The sequence below is a fragment of the Lagopus leucura genome, unplaced genomic scaffold (assembly GCF_019238085.1).
Source record: "Lagopus leucura isolate 7727_CA_CO unplaced genomic scaffold, USGS_WTPT01 Super-Scaffold_100002, whole genome shotgun sequence".
In the NCBI taxonomy this organism is placed as follows: domain Eukaryota; kingdom Metazoa; phylum Chordata; class Aves; order Galliformes; family Phasianidae; genus Lagopus; species Lagopus leucura.
This window is the reverse complement of record NW_024962263.1, coordinates 1,597,595-1,615,422: the sequence shown is the minus strand read 5'-3', so window position 1 is coordinate 1,615,422 and position 17,828 is coordinate 1,597,595. Positions and strand designations below refer to the sequence as shown.

General features: G+C 38.6%; 1 protein-coding gene across 2 annotated transcripts in view; it reads left to right on the top strand.

The window, feature by feature from the left end:
* CTDP1 (CTD phosphatase subunit 1) overlaps nt 1-17,828 on the top strand; it is a 101,366-nt gene that overhangs the window by 65,252 nt on the left and 18,286 nt on the right. For both annotated transcript variants that reach the window (XM_042869432.1, XM_042869433.1), the window contains exon 12: nt 330-520. In XM_042869432.1, the coding sequence (XP_042725366.1) occupies nt 330-520 (191 nt within the window). The remainder of the gene's footprint in view (nt 1-329; nt 521-17,828) is intronic.

The window sequence follows — 17,828 nt, the reverse complement described above, 5'->3', positions numbered from 1 at the left end:
AGACAACATTTTTTCCATATTATGCTGCTTATTTACAGCTTCAGTGTTACTATAATTAAGGGTATGTGACTGAATCCTGCATGTGAATATAGATGTATCTGTCAAGTTAAACAGACTAAATATATTTGGTTTGAATAGAATGCTACTGGAGCTGTTTCAGAAGTTGCCTTTAAGGTACTTGTGTGCTTGTGTTTAATTTGAATTTTCATGGAGAAAGTCAAGGCAACTGGAAGCATACTCTTAATGTTTACTTAACTGTCTAATAATTATGTAATATTGACTATATTAAAGCCTGTTAGAGGACACACTGACTCTTTGCTCTTTGGCAGGTTGATGACATCTTAGGAGAAGGCAGTGATGAAAGTGATAGTGAAAAAAAAAAGCCAGAAGAGAAAGGTGAAAAACCTCAGATTAGTGCAACAGAGGCTACAGGAGTGAAAACGGATCCAAGACCTCGGTCATCGTCGTCATCATTATCATCATCATCAAGTGAAAAAAGCTTAACAGGCAGTGTACCCAGGTATGAGTTCGTCAGACATAAAGAGAAGTGTTAATGATGTTTCACTGTGTTCCAGCATTATTCAGTATGTTTCTTGACCTCGTAGTCTTTGTTGTCAACCTTAGTTTGTAGCTAACTTTTTTTTTTGTAAGTATGTGAAATTGTCATGCTTGTTTCTGCAGTGTTTTGGGATTGGTTAAAACAAATGGTTGTAATAACTAACTGTTGAAAACCAGAGTCTCATCTGTTTTGAAAGAACTGAAGATCGCTAAACTGTGCCAATTTTTAAGTAGTCATAATCTCGAATCAGATGTTAGACAGTGTAATCTGCAGTGTTACTTTGAGTGAGGGTTTTTTTTCCCAACAGTTTTGAGAAACTATTTTTTTAGTTCTGCATTATGGAGAGTTTTTCAATGGGAAATTGATAAAAATGAGGTTAAGATGGTTTTATGCTTTAGTCCCTTAAAAACTAAATTAAACCTACTAGTCTCTTTTGCAAGAATGATTCCAATGTCCCACTATAGATTGTTACTAATGACTGTCAGCCAATTTGCAGGTGAACTGAAACTTGATAATTGTCTATTTTAACTATATTGTTTAATGGTTCTCAGTCTGCAGTTTGTAATGGTTCTCAAGTTCTCAAGCTTTTAAGCCTAAGAACACAGAGAAAAACAATGCAGAGAGGACAGTATAAGATGGAAGGTCATGCTAGTTTTAATTTAGAACTGCAGGGTTGTCATCCTGTACCACCAAGCACTAAAAATGCAAACATGACTTAGATGTGCACTGAAGTTTTTCTGCTCACTTACAATTGTTTCTAGTTGTTTATTGAAGCTGAATAGCTGACATAAACTAATAGCTTTCCTTACTGGTGGGTAAAGTGAGTAATGTAGAGACTTTGCTCACTATTGTCTGTGGGTAGATTTCTTTGGCTTAAGAATAAATTCCATAGGTTTCAAGCAAGCAATCATTTATGGATACGAAGCGGACATTAATTTCAAGTAGGAATTCACTTTGTCCATTTTTATTAAACCTTTTAAAAACTTTTCAGGTTAGGACTTAAGTGATTTATATTATTTTGACTTTAATGATCCAGTGATAAATCAGAGGCATTGGCTTACAGATCAAAGCAATCACAAGTAAATCACAATCCAAGTAAAAGTTATTGGATTCCACACAATAAGAGCTAGTCATGAGTTTCAGTTATGTTCTACCACACAAATGATACGTGAGATAAACAGAAAAATACCACATAATTTGTTACAGCAGTACTCGTCAGGAAGTTTTGGTTGCACTGTGTCAGGGGTTCTCAGAAAATGAGCTACGTGGGGAAATTTGCACAAACCATTTAGTTCATCATTGATATTGCTAATAATGAACATTGTTTAAAAAAAAAAAAAAAGTCTGTTAGGCATAAGAAAGGTATAAAAGTTCAGTCCATTTCATATAGTTAAATTGGAGTTGTAAAAAATTGCCTCCTGAGTGGAGTTTGGAAGAAGAAAGACAACCCAACGACGAATATTGTTAGAACTCCGTTTGAAGTAGCAAGACTTGGTGGCATATCTCTGTTAACTTATCTGAAAAGAAGAAAAAAGAACATGATAAGGATTATTTTCTAATACTTTTCCTCGTGTTTGGTTTACGAAGAGCAAGTACATTTGTAATTAACTTCTGCTGTACTTAGGACAGCTTGTAAGTGAGCGTGGATACGCTTCTGCACTCAAAACAGTGCAAAGCCATGTCTGTATCTAGTAGTGTTGCTGCTAGAATAAAGTTTGCTTTGAGAGGCTTCCTATGTAGGTTTTCTATTTTTGACCTTTCTGCTTTTTAAGAAGACCACTGTCATTTTGTTGCATCCAAGTTGCATCCAAGATTGAACCTGAATGGAGTGCTAGCAAACATATGCACAAAGTGCAAGTTCAGATGCTGACTCAGTGTCTACAAGTCAGGAAATACTGCATGATTTTGTCATCCTAGTTACATTTTTAGTTTTAAGTTTTACATTGATGTCTTCATGGTCAATTAGTGTTATAGGTGCTAATGATATACTGTGCAAGAGGGATAATGTAAAAACAGTTGTTATAGAGTAGGATTAAAACCCCCAAGAGCTTAGTCCACTACACAGAAATACTACCTCCTGACTAAAAATGAAGCACTATGCAAGTTCTGGCAAGCTTAGAACTTCTGTTCTGAAAATTGGTGTCCTTGGGGTGCGAGGCTGTAATTTTCATTTTTTTCTGCTCAGTTACATAGCCTGGAGTTGCAACTTATTTGTTGCTATGAGCACCGTTGCCTCTTGCCATGTTAAGTAAACAAAGGGTTCATGTTGTAGGGGCCAGTACCAACTATTCCCAATTATTTAAAGGCCTTGAACTGGCCTTTTATTTCACATCTCCCGTGATCGCTCTTGTGTTCATATTTTAGCTATTGATGTCTCCAGAATATATAAAATAAAAATTATATTTTTAAATGAAGAAAAATATTTTCCATGATCCAGTACTTCCATATTGTAGCTCGTCTTGTTCCTACAAGAGATGCAGCCTGCAAAGACTGTAGATCTCTTGTAAGTAATGCTCCACTTATACCTTGTCAGTAGTTACTGACATGGAGACTGTAGCATTTATTATAGAAATCTAGCCCTTCTATTATTATTATTAGACTGGCATTAGCTAGGCTTTGGTCTGGAAATCTACAGAATATCATTACAGTTTCCCTGACTCATATGACACATCGAAAGTTCTCATATTGATGGCAAACGGGGTGATTTTTGTTTTCTTTTAGTCCCTGCTTCTTAGATAAGTCAATGAAATGCTTGCATTTATCTCGCAAATGTCATGTTAAAGGGATACTGCATAGACCAAGCAGTCGTGTTGTCTGATTTAAAAATAACATAGCTCATATCAATCATGTTTGATCTGCCTCTTGCAATTATGAACTGCATAGCAATAAAACACCTCTTCAAGTTACTTTTATTTAGAAAATCAAAGTGAGTTAAATGAGTTTTTATTCTTAAATCTTCCTGATCTTTATGCAGTTTGTGTTATTCTGAGCTGTTGTTTGTAGAAGGTATTCTGGAATAGAGGAACTGCTTTTAGAGCTTTGATCCACTGTTTGTTGAAGCAGACAGGTGCCTGACTTCAGCAAGCAATGTCAGAAGAATATATTTGGTAGAATGGACAGGAGTGTGAAACAGTCTTGTTAAGAAAACTTGCCAAGTGAAATGTGTATGGTGAGATTTTTGCCTGGTTTAGTTTCTAGATTCTGGAAAACTGCAATGGGAAGTGATGCCCTGAACAGCAAATACAATTGTTGCCACGTGCTTGCCTTCCTACTAATGCAGAATAGATTTTGGAAATAGCTAATGAAAAGCTTCAATGAAGCAGCTGATCTTATTTAGACTCAGCATGCATCAGACCTTTTGTAATACGCTCACTGAGGTGGTCCCAAGAGCTGTGGTTCAGTGATGAGACTCAGGAGATCAGGTTAATGCTTGGACTTGATAATCTGAAGGTCTCTTCAAACCTAGGTTGATCCTGTGATTTCTCAGTTCGTTATCAGGAGCTTTGTGCCGTGTCTTTTTAAAAACTTCTGGTTGTTGTCAAATCACGGTACCAAGTCCTGTGTTTCTGCAGTGTTTCCTTCAAGTAATTTCAGCTTCTGTAAAACATCTGTGAAGCCTAATTGTTCTGCTGACTCGGTTTTGGAATAGAAGATTCACTACTTCGTGTGTTTGGAACATGTTTTTTTTTGTTTTTTTTTTCTTAAGAGGGAAGTATGATAACTAAATAGAAGAAATCTAATAACCAGAAGTAATATCTGATTCATTAGCAACATTGTTTTCTTGCAAAAATTAAGCTTCCTTTATAGAAGCATACATCAGTGAAATGTTTCCTTTAGCAAAATTTCTTGCTGGTAATTTCTGCATCAGTCCAGAGTAGCTGATATTCCTGACTGATAGTGAAAACATGCTTCTAAGAATCAAGTATCTAAGAATCAAGTACTTTTTATGCTTTGAGAGTAGTTTATTTTCTGAAATGCTTTCTTCTATTTTGCGTATAGATTATGAGTTTCTGTGCTTATGTTACAATTCAGGAAAAAAGTGCAAGGGCTGTCTTGAAAGTAATCTCCTATGTTATTATTTTGACCCATGAGATGAGAGGTGAGCGTTAGCAGTATGGCAGCACAGGTTGAACCTTTCTATAAGTATTCTGTTACAATCTGTGGCAATGCAGCAGGCGGCAGCAGAGGGACAGTCTGACAACATGGCATCTGGCGTGTAAGAAGCAAAGGCATGTCCCTGAATTCCTCCATGCAGAAACAATGGCACCAATTGGCATTCATCAATACTTGGTGAACATTTATGGAGACCAAACGATGGATGTGAGCACAGGGAGCTGGTGGGTGGTGTGTTTCTGCAGTGCTGACAGCAACTGTGGGTCACCTCTGCTGGTGCAGAACTGTACAGTGCAGCATGCATACTGTTGTTCAAGAATGGCAAAATTGCACAGCTAATGATGGTGACCATGCTGAAAAAATGTTCTGTAGCTTAGAATTTGCTCTCTCAAATAGCATGATTGTACTCTTTTGTATCTGCTGTAGTTTCCATGACAATAAATAGGAAGCATTACTTCTGGAGTGACGTATGTATTTTAAGTTACTTGCTAGCTAGCATGGTAGTCATCTGAAGTATTTCCAAGAGAGTCTAGATTTCTAAAAGGAAAGGGTTTTTTTTGCACTTCCTTCAGAATGTCTTTGCTTCTTTTATGTGATTTCTTTTTCCAACTATAAAAGCAGTTTCTTTTAATAGCCACTGTGCTAGAAGATGGAAATGACACTTTCTTGCTTGCTTTCTTTCTTGCTGCCAAAAAAAATTTCCTGCAAACTCTTCTAAAAAGTCTTGTTTGACACATCTCATGCTAATTGAGCCAGTGTATTTGCTGCTGTTCCTATAACTTTCTTTCAGCTCCCACTCTGGAGGCATTCTACTTTTACAGTCTTTGGTCTTAAGCTTCCACATATCAGTGCTTCTCAGGCAGTAATCCTTATGTTAGTAATTCATACTTCTCTGATTTATTTTCTTTTAATGCTCTATTTCTATTCAAAATGCTTTATAGGACTAACTGCTATTAGTATGTGGTGTAAATCTTGTTGAGAATTAAGGTATTTTCAACAGCACGTCTCAAATGTAGTTGACAAATTGTGGGATTTTAAACATTTTGCCAAGGAATGTGAGTCTTGTGTTTTTATCATCTATGTAACTCACTGAATTGAGTGAAGTCTTAGTGTTACTACACTGTATAGTCTTCCAGAATCCTTCTCTGAATGATGCATATAGTGTTGGTTTAATCTTTATGATATGGAAAAGATATGAATTTTTAAACATTTGTGCCTTCAGTTCATCTTTTCTTGCCTCCTGTATCATTTGCTGCATCAGCGTAGCTCACTTAATCATCAGGCAGTTTGATAAAGAACCTGCCTGCTGAGATACACAAAAGGATAATATTAACTTTTAAGAATGATCTTTAATTGCTTCTTTGCCCTAGATTTTTATTTAAAGGGGCAGGTAACTGCAAAATGAAAATCAGTACTCCTGTCTTCTGTCAACTCTTGAACATTCAAGAAAACATTAGGATTCTCTCTCTCTAGAATTAAGCATAAAGTAAGCAATTATTCCCTATTGTAGGTAATAGGAACATATTGTTGAAAGAAAAATTCAACGTTGTTTTGCTCTCATTTATATATATTCCTTCAGACATGTAACCTGAATCTTTTTGGTGTGTGGTTGTTCTGAACAACAATTTTTTCTTGCAGAATTTAGTCATACCTAATAGGTAAGTCCTTTTGTAAGTTTTGCGTTCAGATTTCCCACTTTGAGAAGTGCAATTAAGTATTGGAGTTGGGTCAATCAGTGAATTTTTAAGACTACATTTTTTTGGCTGTTGGCCTTTCATGGCAATGGCTGTGGGATTATGGAGGAAAATGTTTCAGCTTAAAAAATGTGTTCCCACCAAGCTGTCACATCTGTCTTTGCATTGCAGAAACAACATTTCAGTTAGACGCTTGTGAATTAGTCTGAGTTTTGAAGCTTATTTCAATGCCTTGAATTCTCTGCATGGAATTAAGGGAGCTGGAAAGCTTCAGGAAGCAAATATATCCCATTTGTTGATACTGCCAGTGAGATCATGCATCAACAATCAAGCAAAATATTCATTACTACTGTTCCTTGCTATAGTTTGGTAAAGAAATGCCGTTTCCGTACTTGAATGCTACAAGGCGCACTGATCCATTTTAAGAAGGTTCCTCACCAAGCCCACCACTGAAAGCAAGGTGTAGTCACTGAGTAGGGAAAGAAGAAAACAAAACAAAAAACAAAACCAAATGCAGTCCTAAGCTGTACAGAATTGAAGATCCCTGATAAGCAACCACCTCCTCTCCTCATTATCAGGAGTGTTGATTCACTTGGAAAATTTATGCTGTTAGCGCCTGTCATTTTGGATGTATTTTCCTGGAAATTCCTATTCTTAAGGTAGGGCAAGCAGAGGAAGCATGTGCTTCTATATGCTAAGGCTCCAATTTTATAGGTAGTTGTATTTCTAAAGTTTAAAGTTGTTGGGAAAGCTTTGCATTTCACACAGAACAGCCAGGTTTGTGTATGTAGTTGCTAGCATGATCAGTCTGATTTTCTGAAGACTTCAAAAACTAGAAGAAGAAAACATGTTTCAGGTAATGAGAAAACAATTAATACTTTTTATGTAATGAAAAACATTGCTCAAAAGTTTCTCAAGCTTATCACAGGTGCTTTTCTGGCTTCAAACTTAACTGATGCTGGTAATGCAATGTGTGAACTAGTGTGTTTTGAGTCAGTGGAGTGCTTCTGTTAAGAGTAGAAATTCAAAAGGATATTTTCAGTTATCAAGAATTGAAACTTCTACCACCTTCTTCTTCGACACAGGTGTGCATTGCAGTGTGTGTGTGCCCACCTGGAAGATAATGCGTGGTTCCTTGTGGCACAAATTAATCTTAATATAACAGTAGTTCTCATCATTCAGACAAGCGAAGAGGACATTTACAGGAATGAATGCATTTTTAACAGTTATGAAGTAAACATTCTTTGTATGTAGTGGATACAGGCAATTAAAAGTTACCGCAGCTTCATGTAGTCTTTTTTCTAGAAAATGCAATGAAACATTCCAGACTGAAATCCAGGATCAGCTTCTAAAACAAGTCTCTCCCTGGCAGTGTATCTTATTCTTTTCACACAAGCAGGATGTTCTGCAGAGTTTTAAGGTCACTTCTGTTTGGAAGTGATTGTGAAGGCTGAGAAGGAAGAGGCCTCTCTGGGCATGCAAAACATGGTTTGTTTCTGTACTTAGTGTTCAGTATTGAATGAATATGCACTGTAAACATTACTTCCATTTGGGAATATTTTTACTGGAAAGCTCTTACGTTATTCAAAATTTCTACGTGACAAAATCAATGCTGTGGTAATAAGTGTTTTCTAGGGTGAGCACGGTATCACTGTCCTCACCCCAGTTATTCACACTATTTTTGACTACTGTTCTCAGAATAATAGTCTTAATTATCCTTAATTAGGCTTGTAGTAAAATACTTACAGCTATAAAACTGTCAAAATATTTCTTGGTCTGCATGCAATTATGTCTTGTTATGATGAATTCGAGTAATGTGAGGAGATAGATAGTGGAGGATTGCTGCATAATTATTTAACTTCAGCCTGTTACAGTATTTTTTTCATGTGATACAAAGACCTGAAATACCTGTCCAAACTTTTTGCAGTTTTATCAACTAGAGATCATGATACAGTCATACCTACTAGCATGTTAGCTTTCTGGTCCTTCCAGACCTACCTTAAAAGATTTAAAAGGCAAAGTGGACAGAAAGGAGACTTCGGACTTCGATTGAAGACATTTTCCTTTTCAGAAGTGGTGTTCAGGTAAATATTTTCAGTTAGAATCAGTGACACTGAATTGCCCAATGATTCTTTCTGACATAACTCCACTCCAGTGGCTTGTGTCTTTGACAGACAAACTGCTTGAGCTGAAACACTTCTAGATTTACTCCACACCTCACACTTCTTTGCTTCTGGAAGAGTTCAGTAAGAATGGTTTCCCCACTTAAGGTGAGGGGAAAATGTTCTGTTAAGAAAAAAGGAGGGGGAAGTGGATCAGATGATGGGGTACCATTATTTGAAGAGAATTATTTGGTTACTCTTGATTTTAGGGTACTAGATCTCAGGTAATGGGTGGCCATGGCCTGTGAATCAAAGATGTGTGTTTTTTAGTCCTTCTATTCTGTGGAAAGTAGAATTGATTGGAGTGAAATACTGTCCAAACCTTTAAGTGATTTTAATTAGAGATCTTTATGATAAAACTCGTGTATATATTGGTGGATTACTTCACTGGTGTGTATTTACTCATTTATTTGAAAATTATTTTCTTTTTTTTAGCAGGAGGGTTTCAACAGTTTTGGACAGTAATTAAAAATGTCTAGAAGATCACTGTCAAAATCAGTTATACTGGATTCGTTTTATGACTGTGAGTGCAGAATTCTTTTTTAAATGGAAGAAAGAATCGAGCTGGAAATTCTAGTCTTAAAATTTCCTCCTAGCAGCATACTTCTGTTCTCTACCCCACTCACTCTCTCCAAACTAAATACTTTTTTCTTTCTTTTAAGGATGCCATTTGACCACAAATATACTTAGGAAAACTTATTCTGTGTTCTTACCAGCAACTGTATAGAATTGTTCATGTTTCAATTGCAACTGTAAGCAGTGTTGCAGTTTGCTAATCCAGATCAGTTTGAAGGATTGTTCTCTGGATTTAACTCATTTAAAGCTTTTCCTTGGTTTTACATGTCAGTGGTTTCTTACATCTGATCTTTCTGTGTATGCTTAATTCTTTAGTACCACAGCAGTGTAACAAGAATGATTGAGGAGTTTTGTCTCCTCAGTAATGAGGTAAAGCACTTCTGTCTTTTCTTACAAAATGCTGTTATGCCAAAACTCGTTGTGGGGAGACCTCATGGTGGCCTTCCAGTACTTGAAGGGAGCGTAGAAACAGGAGGGAGGACGGCCGTTTACAAGGGTGGACAGTGATAGGACAAGGGGAATGGTTTAAACTGAGACAGGGGAGGTTTGGGTTGGATATTAGGAGGAAGTTTTTCACTCAGAGGGTGGTGAGGCACTGGCACAGGTTGCCCACGGAGGCTGTGGATGCCCCATCCCTGCAGGCATTCAAGGCCAGGCTGGATGTGGGTCTGGGCAGCCTGGTCTGCTGGTTGGCGACCTGCACACAGCAGGGGGTTGGAACTGGATGATCATTGAGCTCCTTTTCAACCCAGGCCATTCTGTGATTCCAGGATTCTGCGATTTAAGGTTTTTTAATCTGTCTTCTTAATCTGTCCCTTCTGATTACTGGAGAAAAATGGGAGATCTAATGTGAATTTTACCCTGAAGAGTGTCAGCCGCAGGCAGTGCGTGAATCTGGGTATTTCTCAGAGGAGAAGGCTGGGACAGAAGTGAACTCAAAACAACCCTTGGGTGTATTTTTCACCATGGTGTTAGATTATACTGTCAGAGCAAAACTACTCATTGCTTCTGTAGCAACAAGAAGAAATGTAAGGATTTTTTATTACACCTGGCTGGGAAGACAAGTTATATCTTGACCACTCACTGCTCTTGTTGTCTCATAACAGAAAATATACATTGTGTTCTAGGAAAGCCTTAGTAAGGGCAAGTAATTTAGCTAAGGAAGGCAAAGGAGTGTGTCCTCTGGGAGCAGATTACAGGAATTTCTTTGCCAGCCTAATATTCCTCCATTTTTGTACTAGGAAATATCTGTCGTCTGAAAAAGATCTTGAGCAGAGTTGTCTATAATTTTCACTCTGAATAGGTCTGTTGGGCTCAATGGCGGGAGTTGATGGCATAAAGATCCCCCTGACTCACTGCATCCCTGTGCTATCCCTGCCACCTACTCAGGCAGTAATCAGCCTCTGGCTGTTTTTAGAGCTCTGTGCACTTCTGTTTAAAGTACGGTTTTGTTCTGCACCTTTTTTCCTTATCTGGGTAGAAAAACTGTTTTGCTTTTTCTCGTTTGTTTCTAGGTTTGTTTTGGTGTGTGTTTGTTTTTTAAGGAGTATGAAGAACACAAACTTGGTGGAAGTCAGTGATGTATTCTGTCTTCAGATTGAAATTTCAGGTGGCTTAGTGAGTTAAATGCATATTTCCATGCCCAATTTATAGAATTCCCCCCCACACACACACTATGGAAATGATGAATGATCTTGCTACTTAATATTCCCTTTATTTTCTCTTTCTAAAATGTATGTGCTGAGGCAGTTTGCCCAAACTGGGTATGCTTTCAAATCTTCTGAAGTTGTCTAAAATAAATGCATACAGAAATTAGTTTGAAAATAGTCTTTGTTAAAGGCTTTGAAAAGGCTTGTTAAAGGCTTCTGTTGGAGGTTTTAATACTCTGCTATTTCAAAGCTACTGCACTGATTGTAAGTCCTATGAAAAAATAATTAAAAAATCTCTTTGTCCTTCGAGATTGAATCATGTGGCTCTTTCACACGCTCATATTTGCAATAACAATATTTGTAAAATAGTAACAATATTCTGCTTGGTAGTCATGCCTGGACTATGTCTTATACTTACCTCATTCGTTTCTCCTTTCTTTGTTAGACACACAAAAGGATTTGTAATGCTTCATAAATCTCTTTACAAAGGATTCAAAACTGATTTATGAGAAAAGATTATACCAAATTAGCTGTGCTGTGTTGTTCACAATCTTCCTACAAACTTTTGGTAACAGAAAGGCAGTATTCTCTGGAAGTCTTCTTTTGACAAATATTAGTTTTTCCTGCTTTTTTTTTCAATATTAAAGTAGATTTCCAATCTGCTATAATGAGTGCCTTGTAGAAGTAGAGGAGTTTTTCTCTTCAAGAAGTCACAGAATCACTTTGGTTGGAGAAGACTTCAAAGATGATTTAGTTTCAAGCACCCCTGCCATGGGCAGAGTTACCATCCACTAGATCAGGCTGTCCAGGACCCCATCCAGCCTGGCTTTGGACACCTCCAAGGTTGGGGCATTCACAACTTCCCTGGGCAGCCTGTTCCAGTGCCTCACCACCCTCTGAGTAAAGAACTTCTTCCTAACATCTAACCTAATTCTCCCCTCTTTTAATTGAAAACCATTTTCTCTTGTTCTATCACTATCAAAACACGTAGAAAGTCAGTCTCTGTCTTGCTTATGAGTCCTTTCATGTACTGGAAGGGCCGCATTGAGAACTCCCCAGAGCCTTGCTTTCTCCAGGCTGAACAAGCCCAGCTCCCACAACCCCTTGTAGGAGAGGTGTTCCAGCCCTCTGATCATCTTTGTGGCCATCCTCTGGTCCTGCTCCAACAGCTCTGTACCTTTCTTGTGCCAGGGGCCCCAGGTGTAGACACAGTACTTCAGATGGGGCTTCATGAAGACAGAGCAGAGGAGGACAATCACCTCTCTCACACTGCTGGCCACTCCTCTTTTGGTGCAGCCCAGGATCTGGTCTTCTAGGCTGAAGGTGTGTTCTTGGCTCATGCCAAGCTTTTCATTCACCAGAACCCTCAAATCCTTCTCCACAGGGCTGCTCGCAATGAGTTCTTCTCTCAGTTTGTACATATATGTGGGATTGCCCCAACCCAAAAGCAACATCCTGCACTTGGCCTTGTTGAATCTCATTAGGTTCTCAAGGGCCCACTTTTCAAGCCTGACCAGGTCCCTTCTTTGTGCTCTTAGACATCTTCGTGAGTGATGCTGGCACTGGGATCAAGTGCACTCTCAGCAAGTTTGTGGATAACACCAAGCTTTGTGGTATGGTTGACATACCCAAAAGACATGGGATGTTATTCAGAGAGACCTAGACAGGCTTGTGCAGAGGGATCAGGTAAACCTCATGAGGTTCAGTAAATCCATGTGCGAGGTCTTGCATTTGGGTTGTGACAACCCTACCTGTTAGTACAAGCTGGGTGATCTAAGGATGGAGTACAGTTCTGCAGAAAAGGACTTGGGGGTACTGGTGAATGGCAAGCTGGACATGAGGCAGCAGTGTGCCCTCACAGTCCAGAGAACGAATCGTATCCTGGACTGTATCAGAAAAAGTGTGGCCAGCAGGTCGAGGGAGGTGATCCTGCCCCTCTAGTCTGTACTGGTGGAGCTATTAGGACATGTCCAGAGGAGAGCCACAGAAGTGATCCAAAGAATGGAACGCACCTCCCCTGCAAGGACAGGTTGAAAGTGCTGGGGCTGTTCAGCCTGGAGAAGCTCCATGGCATCCTGATAGCGGCCTTTCAGTATCTGTAGGGGGGCTATAAGAAAGAAGACACGCTCTTTAGCAGGGTCTTTGGTAATAGGACAGTGAGAAGCAATTTCCAGCTAAAAGAGGGGAGATTAAAATTGCACATAAGGAAGAAGTGTTTTTTATAGTAGGGATGGTGAGGCACTGGAGCAGGTTGCACACAGAGGTGTTGGTTGCACACAGAGGTGTTGGGTGCCCTGTCCTTGGAGGCATTCAAGGTCAGGCTGGACCAGGCTCTGAGCAACCTGATCTAGCTGTAGATGTCCCTGTTCATTGCAGGAGAGTTGGATTCTAGATGACCTTTAAAGGCCCCTTCTAACTCAAAAAACTCTATGATTCCTTCTGTTTAATCAGCTGCACCACTCAGCATTAACAGCACGCTTTCTGAGAGTGCACTAAATCCCACTGTCTATGTCATTGGTAAACATATTGAAGAGCTCTGATCCCAAGACAGATTCCTGGCGAACACCATTCATTACTGATCTCCACCTGGACACAGATCCATTGACTGTAACCCTCTGGCTGCAACCATCCAACCAATTCCTGTGAGTTATCAACTCTTTAAATCCATACCTCTGCAATTTAGAAATAAGGTGGTATGGGACCATATCAGAGGCTTTACAGAAACTAGGGTAGACAACATCAGTTGTTTTTCCTTTGTCCACTGATGCTGCCACTCCATCATAGAAGGCTACTAGATTGGTCAGGCACAACGTGCCCTTGGTGAAGCCATGCTAGCTCTCTCACATCAACTCCTTCTGTCACGTGTGCCTTAACATAACAGCCAGGAGGGATCTGTTCCATGATCTTCCCAAGCACAGAGGTGAAGCTCACCAGCCTGGAGTTTCCTGGGTCTTCCTTCCTACCTTTCTTTAAAATGGGAGTAATGTTTCCCTTTTTCCATTCACCAAAAAAAAGCTAGGAAGTATACCTATGGTATGTCACATCTAAGGGGTTATCTAGATCTTCTGAAAATGCTGGTTTGAGAAATAGGTATGTAATACTATTTTTTGGGGGGGAGGGTAGCGGGGTTGGAGCATTGTTTTTTGCCAGTAATAAGTAAAGGTACAGAGGAGGGGTTTTCAACACCTTCATAAACCTGCAGGTGGATGACAAGATGCTGAAAGTAGAGAATTAGGCAAGGTGTAAGGTGCATAAATGTGTGGTGATATTTTTCGTGTGTTGTTTTATTTGGAATTAAAGCTTTTTGTCAATAAAAAGTCAGGCATGCCTGACTAAACTGATTGCTGAAGGAACATTAATTTGTGTTTTAAAACAAAAATAAAAAATTTGAAATAATTAATCTCAACAAACAGAAGTCGGTGTGTGACTTGCCATAAAAAAGACAGTAGTTTTGTAAAAGGATGTTGAAGCTAAGCATTTCTTTCCAGTAAGTCCGAGTGGATAACACCAGTTTAAAAAAAAAAAAACTCAAAGTTCTCAGTGAAAAATATTTTTCCTCCTTATTTGCTATTACACGCTGTCTAATTGAGCAAACTGTTCCACAGGGGGATTTCTGAGATACGAGCTATCCGAATCTGGTTGGTTTTTAGAGAGAAGTTATCTTTGTATTAATATCTTAAACCTTCAGAGCAGATCTGTGCATCCTCCAGTTTTAGCTTTTATTTTTTTCTCTGCTGCTATGATAAAGAATTTTTCTATTCTATTCCTCGTTTAAAGTAGTTAAGTTTTATGACCTCATATAGAAAAGCTCTCGTGGACAAGTCTAGAAATCAGTCATTCATAGTTTAAAATGCTCCAACTGTCATCCATCTCCAAAAAGGAAAAGTTTTGTTGCTGCTCCTTCATCTGCTTTCACTTGTACTGTGCAGAATTTGGACATTTTATATGCTACCACATCACGTGTTCAACTGCGATTTCATCAGTGTAATAATCCATATTCCAAGTGTCCTAGGATCATTGCCAACGTGCATTATAATCAATTATAATATAAAAATATTGTTTTCTTCAGAAAATTATGAGGACTGTTCTGAAAGTAATGTCTGCTGTGTGGGCAACACTTGCCCAGCAATGACACTGTCACAGCAACTGGGAAATAGTGGGTCGCCTGCACTGGTGCAGATTTTCACAAGCATTGCATGCAGGCTTTTGTTCTTCGCTGGTTGCAGTGCACAGTTAATGGTGATGACTACATGGAAAAAAACCATGTTTTGTAGCTCAGAATTTGCTCTATCAAGTAATGTTACTGTGCTCTTTGTTGTCGTTTCCATGGAAACAAATAGAAGCAACCTACGTAAAATAGCCACCTTCTTGTGAGGGACTGAATGAAATGCAGGTTCTTTTCTCTGTGGAGCACTTAGACATCTTTCATTTTATGCTTGGATGACCTCAAACCACTTGCAAAGTGGTGTAAGTCACAACAAGGGTTAACAAGGACAGTGTACACAACTGTCATGGAGTAAACCAGTAGTACTAGAGTTGTGTGGAGACATGATTTCTTTCAAATTTCTTCAGAAACATCCTGCAGAGGAAACTAGCACACGTGATGGTAAATGTTTGAAAGAAGAAGTGGAAATGGAAGCAGCCATGTCTGTGTATGTGGCACACAGCCCTTAGGAGGAGCAGGCAGCAGTGCGCTCTGGCACTTAAGGGTTCTGTCTACGTTGCTGTTAAGCTCAGATCAGAAGTAGTGTGTCTTTGGAGCTACTCTTGAGATTGTCAGTGCTTGCCATGCTTTGGTGCACATCCCAGGGAGGCCGTGTAGTACATGAATCAGTTCTTTTACGTGAATGTAGGCTGGGATTTAGCTGCAAGAACTTCCATGCTCTGTTCGAGCTGCTAATGAACGTTCAAGCCACACGATGAGATTAGAGCTAGTCCAGAATAAAATGCTATTTCTGCCTTTAATCAGTCATAAGGATCGTATGCATCAATGCTGAATGAATTTCTTCAGTACATACAGTGTCAACAGAGCAACTGTAAGTAAATCAACTCAGATATTCCACTTAAGCTTTGCTGTGTGTTCAGTGTTTTACCCTATTTTATCATTTCTGGTAGTCTCTTACATCAAAGACCGTGGCGTTGTATTTCTTTTTGGTCATTTAAATGTTGACACATTGCAGTACACCGCTCTATTTTAACATTTCACATGGGAAATTACTTAAATTGTAAGAGTGCCACTGGTGAATGGTAAGATCAGCTGCATAGTGAAATGTATGCATCAGTTAGTTTTTTACATGAGCACTCAATTAAGTAGATGAGACGTTCATATCTTCAAGCTTGTTAATGAATTTAATGACCTAAATTTTCAAGCTGTTATTAAAAATCTACCTACTACAAATTTAGTTATGTTGCACATTACATTACAGTTGTGTTTCCATCTGCTCACTAATCACGTTGGAACACAATGTGCATTTGGATGTTAAGAAAATAGTGACAGAGAGTTGAAGAAGTGAATCTGAATAGTCAGTAAGTTGAGGTTAGAAGGGGTTACAGCTGGCCTCGTAGCTTTGTTTTCTGTGATATTACAAGTGGCTTTACCCCTGCAATATATTGTTTGTAAGAATTTGTTGTATCGAAAACGTCAACATCAAATATACTCCAAATCTTTGTGCTTGAAAATTTGCCATAGCATTACCCTCTTTAACCTTGTAGCTGACTGAAGTTAAGTGCTTTGCAGTTCTGAAATGAAGCTTGCCTACTATATTTTCTTTATGGGATCCTAAAGCAATGAATAGTACAAACTGTAAAATATTTAGATGGACAGGCAGACAGTATTTTTCTAAATGAAATGTTTTTCAAGCATGTAAGCATGTTATTTCTGTTTATTTTTCTTAACTTATAGCATAGATAAAATAATACTTGCAGCATAAATAAAATATGCTCTGTATTCAGAAAATGATAGAATTATTAGCCATAAAGCATCCAGTTACATAGAGTAAATTACATTGATATTAGAAAATTTGCTGTCTATCTGAACCACGTTTGCAGTCTTCAAAAAGACTTGAAGGTGACCCAGTCCCCAACTTTCCAGAAAAGCTGCCATGTTTTACAGAGAATTCACTTTTAAATAAGTCCTTGTTTACCTGGGAAAACAAGCAGCCTAACAGAAGTTTGATGTACAAAACACAGTTTTATTTTTAATTACAATTTTAGACAAGCTATTTGTAATCTGTATAAACATTCACTTATCCTGAGATATTGTTTGAGTAAAATGTTGTCTTCATTATTTCATACATATTAGGCTTGCGTATGATGTAATGTTAAAAACCTGTCTGACTTTGTCAAAGGTGCAATCGATTTCTAACCCCAAATCATAGGATCTAGAATTTGGATCTTTACTAAAAAGTTAGGTTTGGGTTTTAGACAGACAATACTTCTTGCTTGTGACATTTACAGTGAGGTTTGTTGGTTTTTTTCTGACTGTGTGCCTCTCTGGTGACTCTCACAGTGGCTTAAGATTTCATGAAAGACAAGGGCAAGGACCAAGGGCAAGGCAATTCATATTATCTTCAGTTTTAGATCCGTGAGTAATTTTTTGAATGCTGCAGTACTGAAAAAATCATAAAGATGAAAATGTATTGATCAATTTATTCAGTTCTGTCACTGTGTTGTAGTTCTGCTTGGTGTTTTCAGTGATGTAGTACTGTGTGTTCCTGTTTGAAAATCTGTTTTGTCTACATACAGAAATGTAGGTACGAAACTAGAGAGATCCTAAAGAAGCCCAGGCGAGCAAAGGGGATGTTTCACTTGGAAAGAAAGCTGGTGGAAGTTTGTATTCCATAATTTCTGTAGGACTTTGTTCCAGAAGCTTTCGTGAGCCTCTGAAAAAACTTTCTCACTTCCAGAATTTTGCAGGTAGCCCTGCTTCTGCTTGACTTCCCAAATTCAGTTGAGGACAGACTTCTGAAACTACTCCAGAGCCCTTGTAGTCCGTTACCCCCTGCCCAAGCAGGGCTGCCTACAGCAAGCTATCCATGACCATCTCCAGGTAGCTTTGGGTTTCTCCAAGTATGGG